Below are 8,428 nucleotides of genomic sequence, written 5' to 3'. Positions count from 1 at the left end.
TGTGGTATAAAAAAGAACCCAGTGGTGATTACTGGTATTTTGTTTTTTTTATTGGAACGTAAAATTTAACAACCCGAGTTCCGTTAGTTACAGTTAAAAGCGTTGATGATAATTAATTCTAACGTCTTTGTCTCATCTATGCAAAAAATAAGGATTATATTATATTATAAGAACCGCACGCGGTCAAGAGTAAACTAATTAAGCGCGCCAATATATTTTCGTTATCATAAATAGCTATTGTTAAAATTTAGTATAGTTGTTTGCTGTCCGTCAAACCAAAGGGGATATTGAACTCAATCTTCATAGTAGTAAAAAGTGCAAAATTGTTACCTAGTAAAGATTTCTCTTGTTTTGGGATAAAATAAACAATGTTTTGATTTCGTAAATCTCGTTGGCACCAAACTTCTGTGTTAATAAAATTGTGGCTTGTCAGAGTTCCACGGCCAGAGTAATTAAGACCCACCTTCGTAAGGGACTTCATCAGGACAAGAAAAGAAACGAAGTAAAAAAATTAAAATAAAAACACGACACGGCTCCAGTCGGAAATCACTCGCAAAATTGTAGCTGGCCCGTAACTATTAACCGCTAGGATTCACCGTTAAAAAACTACTCCCAGGGACCATTGGCATCATTTGAAAATTCACCGAAGAAGTAGCTGTAAGGAGGGTTTAATCCAGTCTAATTTTCTATCAAAATCGTCTTCTACAAAAGAATCGTCTTATATGAGGTAATCTTTAAGAAAAACATCGTAAATTATATTTGAAGTAAGAAAAAACATTTGAAGCCGTTTTGATATTCATGTATTTTACCATTTGGAAACCCACTACATTGGATTCGTTAGATAATAGAATAAGTCAGTTTTTCATATTAAGTTGGTTCATTTAAATTTCACTAAAAAGAACTTCCAATTTAGTGGATTCATTTATGAATATATTTTAGGTGAACTGTGAAAATAGTGCCGTATATTTGCTATTAGATTCGATATTAAGTTCAGGCTAGTTCAAAAAACCGTGGCCACGAAAAGTAATCTTTGAGCGTTCAAACCTTACAGTGCAGTATTCGCTCTTAGACTAAACACCTCGTTTACTATCTTTACACATGTACCTATAACGCTATCATTGTCTGTCATAATCATGTTCCCAAACATAAATTGTATTTTTAACTGACAACAAGACAAATCTGGTAAAATAGTTCATGAGGAACCTCGTGAGGAACCAGAGACTTGTAATGGCATTGCTGTCGAATACCAAGAACGCACTTGAAGTGCTGCGGTATAAGAAAGCAAAGAATTTGTTGGAATGAGTATTATTTGTGGCAACAATAACTCTGTTATCAATATCACAAATTATTATAACAATAAACAATAGGTAGTGTATAGTACTAGTACTATAGATAGGTACTTTATGGCCGCAAAAGTATACCGTATACCATAAAGAGACCTTTATCAATCAGTCGGACATAATAGTTATTTTCGTAACAATAATTTTTGTAATGCGAGATTTTTTAACTGTAACGGTTGACAGTTTCTCGTTTAAGGAATCTTACGGTAAGCAGAAGACTAATATGTGTATAAATTAAGAAATAATGCAGAAATTTTACTGATTATTGACGTAAACGAAGCGCCGATTACTATTCTGAATTAGCTATGTAATTAGCTTATTCTGAAACCAGAAAATTTGCTTGGAATTGGACTCGCTACACCGTTTGACTAGTACCGAATTTCTTTCTTTTATTATTATAACGCACGATTGATCAGGAAGGGTTGCGTTTGTATTTATTTATAAAAAATCGAGCAGGTACAGCTGACGTCTTGCACGAATTCATCTTACCTCCTTCGCGCATCCTAAGTAGCTTTTTTTATCATCGTCGCGCTTTTTTGCGGTAAATTTGTAAAAGTAGTTGGATACGTTTGTCACGTAAACAAAAAGTTAAAAGTTATGTAAAGAGTCAATTGGTGAAGCTCGTAAAGGGATAAGTTTGAATATCAATTTTAAAGATAATCGCAAGTTTGGCGGAGAAAATTGATAAGAAGTTGCAAGTTCATTGGACTAGCGAAATTGTGTTCGTGCTATCAGCAGTTGAACGCTTCATAACGTTCTCTTTTCTGGCGTTCTTGTTGACAGATAAGATATCCCCGCCTCTACACAGCTTCTATAAGTTTTTGGGTTGGATCTTGCCAAAATCCCTTAGAAAATTATCAGTTCGCGCTTCGGGGATGAAACAAAATATTTGCATTTCTCGCCGACATATAAGTAACGCGAAAGCAAAAAGTCTTTGTGCGGAATGGATGAAAACAATCGGTAAAAAACATATCGAGATTTTCAATCATTTTTCCATTTGGGAATATGAAAACTCGAAACTAACTGCGTGCCATTTCATATTCCAAGGAATAAGGGATAAAGCTCCTACGGTCGACTTTATGTTTTTAAAACAAGTTACATCATTGTCTATTACCATAAAACTAATACCTCGTGGAATAAATGCAAAAGAAGGTTTGGTCGTTTTATTCTCAAATGAGTAAATATGGAAAGCTACCGCCGGTAACCCGCACAAACGCCAAACATTTACATTCTTACAAGGTTTGTTACAAATATATCGTAATTTATTCAGAAAGTTTGACCCCTTTTCTTATTTCGCCCGTATCTTATAAAAAGAGAGCGCAGTTACTTACAAATTGATTTTCTGCACTAACAAAAGATGTATAAGAGTCTTTAGGGGTTCTCTTGTATTGTACATCGCAAAAGTGCGCTACAACGTGAAATTAAATATTAAAATACATAGTAATTTGGTTAAGAAAGTAAAGGAAGTAAATATATAAAATAGGGATCAGTGATAAAAGTAGAACAAGAGTTATGTGATATGCATAATCTGAATGTCAAAGAAGCAAAAAAAGTAGTGGCAAAAGAAAACCAGTTCAGTAAGCAATGTAAGAAGTAAGAAAATTGGAGATTGAGAACGATACTGAATCAAACAGACAGGACTTGTTGTTCATCGAAATACTGAACTTTAAGATTTTTTGCTTAGGATATAAAATGTAAGGAAAATTGCAGTAATTCTTAGGTACACTTTAAAGTGTTGGTGGTTTGTTATGACAATTCGAGAAAAACTATTAAACCCTTTTATTAATTGCTAATTTTACGCTGAAGAAAGCCTGACATTTAGAAAAAAAACATCGTTTTTTGTTTAGAATGTATTCGCATTGGTTTAATTTGGACAGACCTTGATAGTTTTTGTCGTTCTCTGATCTGATGGTGTCATTTTGCATGTATAGTACTTATTTTTTCGTTTATTTTGCCTTAAATTTGAACTAGGTTGTTCCAGCGAATGTGAACAAATTAGTGGATTATTGCACCTTGTCCTACCTTTTCTAAAAAACTACTTAATAATTTTGAATGCCTTCTCTTTTTCCCGCCTTCATTAACACATACACTTCCTTACAACGGTCTTCCAAATACCTTTTATTGCTTGCCTGTTGTGTATCCGTATTTATTTTATTTCTTATTGCTTTGTACTTTCCTTTTCCTTCGACTGTATGGTATTGTTTCAACTCCTTCTCTATTTTCTCAATAATCTCCTCTGTTATCCACGTTATTCTAGTATGTGCTTTATGTCGACTTATTTCTGTTTCTGCGGTTTTTATCATATTAGCATTCAAGTTCAACCATCTTTCCTCTATATCTTCTATTCTTGTGATTACCGATATGTTTGACTTTTCGCTATAGGCCTCTCTTACTTCTTCCGATTTTAATCTCTACCATTTGTGACTAGCTGTCCTTTACAGTCTTTTGGTTTTGAGGTCACATCTAGCACTAAATTATGACCCACATCTGGCTCTGTAAAATCTGTGCAGTCTTTTTTTTAAGTGTTCTAAATTCTTGACTAGAATATAATCGTTCTGGTACCTTCGTCTTACGTCTATCACCTGGAGCTTTCCATGATGCCCCGCATGATTAAACCATGTGTTGCATACCACTAATTGGCGCTGTATGCATATTTCTACCATCTCCTCTATCATTCCTTTCGCCAAGGCCAGACGCCCCACTAGCATGTCCTCTTTCCCTTCTATCACTACCGCATACACATAAGCGGTAACTCTTTGTCCCATATCTTTACTTATCCTACCTGTACCGGGTCTTCCTTCAATGTAGCCCGTGTGAATCACACAATAATTCCAGAAGTCACTTATTCCTAGCAAATCAATTTTCATTCGTTTCCAAAATTAGATTTTCTAGCTTTCTACATTGCAATAAGGTTCGCACATTGCAAGTAGCTATTCTCCTCCTGCTATTATTCTTTTTCGTACCTAAAGCGCAATATCCTGCAGCCCTCACCCGGAGATCCGTTTGGGAGACCTTTACCCCGGAACATTTGACAAGAACACACTTCATATGAGACATTGTGAAAAACTGCTTACTCTTTGGAAATCTTAGGATCTTTAATGTGTAATCCCTTTCACCAAGACAACAACCAAAACTTGAGAAATCCCCTTACTAAGGCCATGACCTTGTGACGTCACAAAAAGTAGTGGTGATAGTATCAATGTTCTACTAGTAAGAACTTTGAGGAAACTGCACCGGTTGCTTGGTAGGTGGGTTGGGTTGTGAAAGAAGATGGCAGGACGAGTTGGCTTTATTTTTGATTTTACAAACTAAAAGTTTTAACACATTAGGGTAACTACTGACTTGAAAGAATCATACCTAAACCAGGCGCTGGCGTGGAATAATTAAAAATTATTTTGACCAAAACCACAAGGTTTTAGAGTAAAATTTTGCTCTTAATTGTGGCTACGTTGCAATATAAAATATCAAATTCCCTTTCCTCTAGGTGACATTTCCAGCGCCTGCTTTAATTACGGCAAAACAAGTTTGTACATTCGGGCAATACCCTCGTATTTTTAAACTTTACATTTTGAATTAGATTAAATGAAGTTTCTGCTACAAAACTAAAAAATGCTTAAAAAATAAAACCAACGAATATAGTAACAATATTATGGCGTGTAATTTGTGCGTCGGTATAATTAAAAATCTGACGATTTTCTCGTTGTCGTCAATATTTTATTTGAATTTTGACGACTACAATACTCCCCAATATCTGTACATTCAACATTTGCAGTCGGAAGGTGTTGGAGTTGGAGTTTATTAAACTTAATTAATCTGGAATGTATCAGACTGACAGAGGGTTTCTAAACAATCAAATATTTGTCATCACATTAACAAATTAGTTATTAGTTATCTTGGATATCTGCATAATATGCAGTGATCAGCGAGCCCCTACGTTACATCAAATAGAAATGTAAATGTTAATTAATGCAGAAATATCACTTTATATCATCTGTAAGTTACGCAATATCTACTACCATCAAATATAAAATGACAATTCCCTTAAAATAGTATTAATGCCTAAGTAACGCACAAGCACATTAATTTAACTTAAAAAGGCACCGTGCACTGATCTGTACAATTGCGATTTGCGCTAAGAAATTTGTAGGTTATTTCACTGGCTAGTAATCCTCTAAAACGCGTTTTACATTCTGAACGTTTTTGTGAAAGTTAAAATTCTCTGACCCGAGGGCATGCGCAATAGGTGCTTTTCTTGAAAGTGAAATAGCTTTTGTGCCATTAGATGATCATTATTTTGTATTGACAGGCGTAAAGGCAGATTATTGAGAGACCAGATATGAAAAGCGTCGATGTAGCCTGCATTTTTTTAGGTTGGTATTAGCAAAATTTCACTTGAAAGTGAAATAAAATTGCAGAATGTAAAGGGCATCTGCCACTTCAAAAATGTCCGGGAAGTTATTTCACTTTCGGCTTTCAAGAATTAACTTTCAACATGTAAAACGTGCTTTACAAGTTTTAATTGTTTATATTGTGGATATATTTTAAATAATAACTCACCGGTTGATTGTGGATAAACCATGTAACGATGGCAGCGGGATCGGATGGAGAAGACGTACAATTTGCGGATAAAATATCCCCTTCATTATACGTTTCTTCCAATCCCAGTATTCGTGGTTTTTCCTTTGGTAAAGCTGCAAGGGAAGCCGAAATTACCGCCAAAGAAGGGGAGAGAGAGAAAAAGAGAGTTCGTCGTTTTATATATATAGAAAACGTATCTGAGGATTTACTAAATAACTTACTTGCTACCGTAATATTGTGGGTTTCAGCAGCGAGACGGAATGTAGGTGCTTCACTGGACACTTCGCAACGATAAGCTCCATCGCTGTGATGCCTCGTGAGTTTGGTTAGTTGAACCTTACAATGTATTCGATCGCAATCAGTGTTTTGAGGGGCCAAATGAACGCCGGATACAGGAAACGTCATTATGTGGGGTTGCTGATGCGGCATGTACCTGTCGATAACAAAATTACATTAGCCCCGTTTGTTAATTATTAACAATTACTGTAGATCGTAAACTTGGCGAGAACATATAAAACTCTTGCTCGTGAAGGGAATTAATTTTGGAAGTAATTACTTCTACACTTTCATTATACGTTTCTAAAGCTTTGGCTCTTGTAGAACCGGTTCAAACGTAAATTTCTCTACGAATTTTGTTTGTGAAAAGAAATGGTCTCTTTGAGGAACCAAATTTAAAGCTCCCTCTTAGATTTGCATGTACGAAATGAAGTAGCTTTTTGATACTCAAATTGTGGAAAACCATATTTTTGTATCTGCAAGTTTTATCATAAATTTATACGTCAAATATGAAAACGTAGAAATTATTTGAGCTCATGTAATATTAATGAACGAAGTTTGAGATTTATCACCCTCCGCGTATGCTGCGATGTTTCTATTACTTGAATATATATTTTTGGCGAAAATGGATTTCGTCCAAAGAATGGCAATTAGAAGATGTCGGATAAATTTCCAAGCACGTCCGACGTGCAGTAAAGCATCGCAAATGGACATGGGCGAAAAGCGCCACTCGAAATTGAAGGTGTAATACGCTTTAGCGTGTTTTCCGGTTATTGGTAATGTATTTTTACTTGAGTTACAAATACATGATGTAAGTGAACTTAATGGGTTTGAAACCCTTTGTTCCAATGTAAACTGCTGTACTGTTGTAAGTGTACACTAATTTCAGAGGTAGGTGCTTTTTTGTCAAGTCAAGGTCAAGTCAATTGTCAATAGAATCGATAGTTGAAGTTTTCCCTTCGAATTGTTCACTAATTCGAACCCCTATCCTCGATTCGAAGTTTGTTAAAGCCCTGGAAAGCAATCCACAGCTGCAGGATGCTGCCCAAAGCTTTCAAAATTTTACTGGACTACAAAGAATATTCTCCCCGAAAGATTCACCCCTGAAAATTCGCCATCGGAATGTTCGCCCAGAAGATTCATCTCCGAACATTCTGTTCATGTGGAATTCACACCGCCGGAATACATACTCCTTTGCCGGGAACTCGCTCCAAAAGGGAATCATGATCGACTTTAACAGATGATTCCTTAGAAACTCGTCTCTGAACTAACTGCTATGCAAAACCTGTTTGAAATGGTAGGTTTCTCCATAAAGGTCTCGCTAGATTTAAGTTTACGGGGGTTACAGTTACTTTATGCGCTATATTGTCATTTGGGTTCAATAATGAAACCATCGATAGTATGAAGATTCGTCCCTCTGGTCAATTCTCCCTCGGGAGATTCGCCTATGAAATATTACACCTCCAGAGTGTTCGCCCCTGGAAGATTCCTTCCGGGAAGTGTTAAACACAAACAATTTTTAAGGGCATTACAATTTTTTTAATTCTTAAAAAATACGCTAACCAAACTTGATTTCCGCCCTTGGTCCAAACATGGGTATGGGTTGGTTAGGTGGTTTTGAAATGCAGCCCCTACGGAAATTGGCGTGGCATCCACGGTAGTGACGTTACTTTTCGGAGTGGTAAGACGATTTGGTTAAGTTCCCACCTAAGAACATACTTCCGGCGAATTTTCCGAGGAAAAATCTTCTGGGACCAAAAACCCCAGACCCAGAGACGAGTTTTCTTAGAGCGCAGTGAAGCTTCCGTGTGCGAATCTTTAGCGGACGGATTTTCCGAGAACGAATCTTTTGGGGGCGAATATTCCGGGAACGAATTTACCGAGGCGCGTTTTCCGGAGCCTTCACACCTCCTTTACGCCTTCTTCAGTCTTCATTTATATCTCCTTCAGGTCTGATATCACGCTTCGATTGCGACTTTTCTCTGACCTGCTTTCTGAATGCGTCTTTCAATAATTCCTTTTCTTCACAGGCATTCACGTACCTTTTCTTCGCATTCAACCACTTTACAATCTCTTCACAGCTTCATCGCCTCTTTCAGGTTTCCTTCAGTGTTCATTCACTCCAAGATTACATCACACCTCCTTTCCCATACGTCTCGCATTCTAATTTGTTTGAGGGTCAATCTAGTTTTCAATTATCTTTTATTTAGTTCGTGGTGAATTCTTATTGGTGC

The 8,428-nt window shown here is 36.4% G+C and overlaps 1 protein-coding gene across 1 annotated transcript; it reads right to left on the bottom strand.

Moving 5' to 3' along the window:
• Window positions 1-5,084: 5,084 nt before the first annotated feature.
• Window positions 5,085-6,348, bottom strand: LOC116169885. Its single transcript, XM_031486068.1, has 3 exons — window positions 6,140-6,348; window positions 5,898-6,031; window positions 5,085-5,153 (listed from the first exon to the last, which is right to left on the bottom strand). The coding sequence occupies exons 1-3, from the start codon at window positions 6,345-6,347 to the stop codon at window positions 5,145-5,147; spliced, it is 351 nt and encodes a 116-aa protein (XP_031341928.1). The 5' UTR covers window position 6,348; the 3' UTR covers window positions 5,085-5,144.
• Between the last annotated feature and the right edge of the window lie 2,080 nt (window positions 6,349-8,428).

This window comes from Photinus pyralis, unplaced genomic scaffold, assembly GCF_008802855.1.
Source record: "Photinus pyralis isolate 1611_PpyrPB1 unplaced genomic scaffold, Ppyr1.3 Ppyr1.4_LG4, whole genome shotgun sequence".
NCBI lineage: Eukaryota > Metazoa > Arthropoda > Insecta > Coleoptera > Lampyridae > Photinus > Photinus pyralis.
Note: the sequence above shows the minus strand (reverse complement) of the source record. Positions and strands in the feature narration are given on the sequence as shown.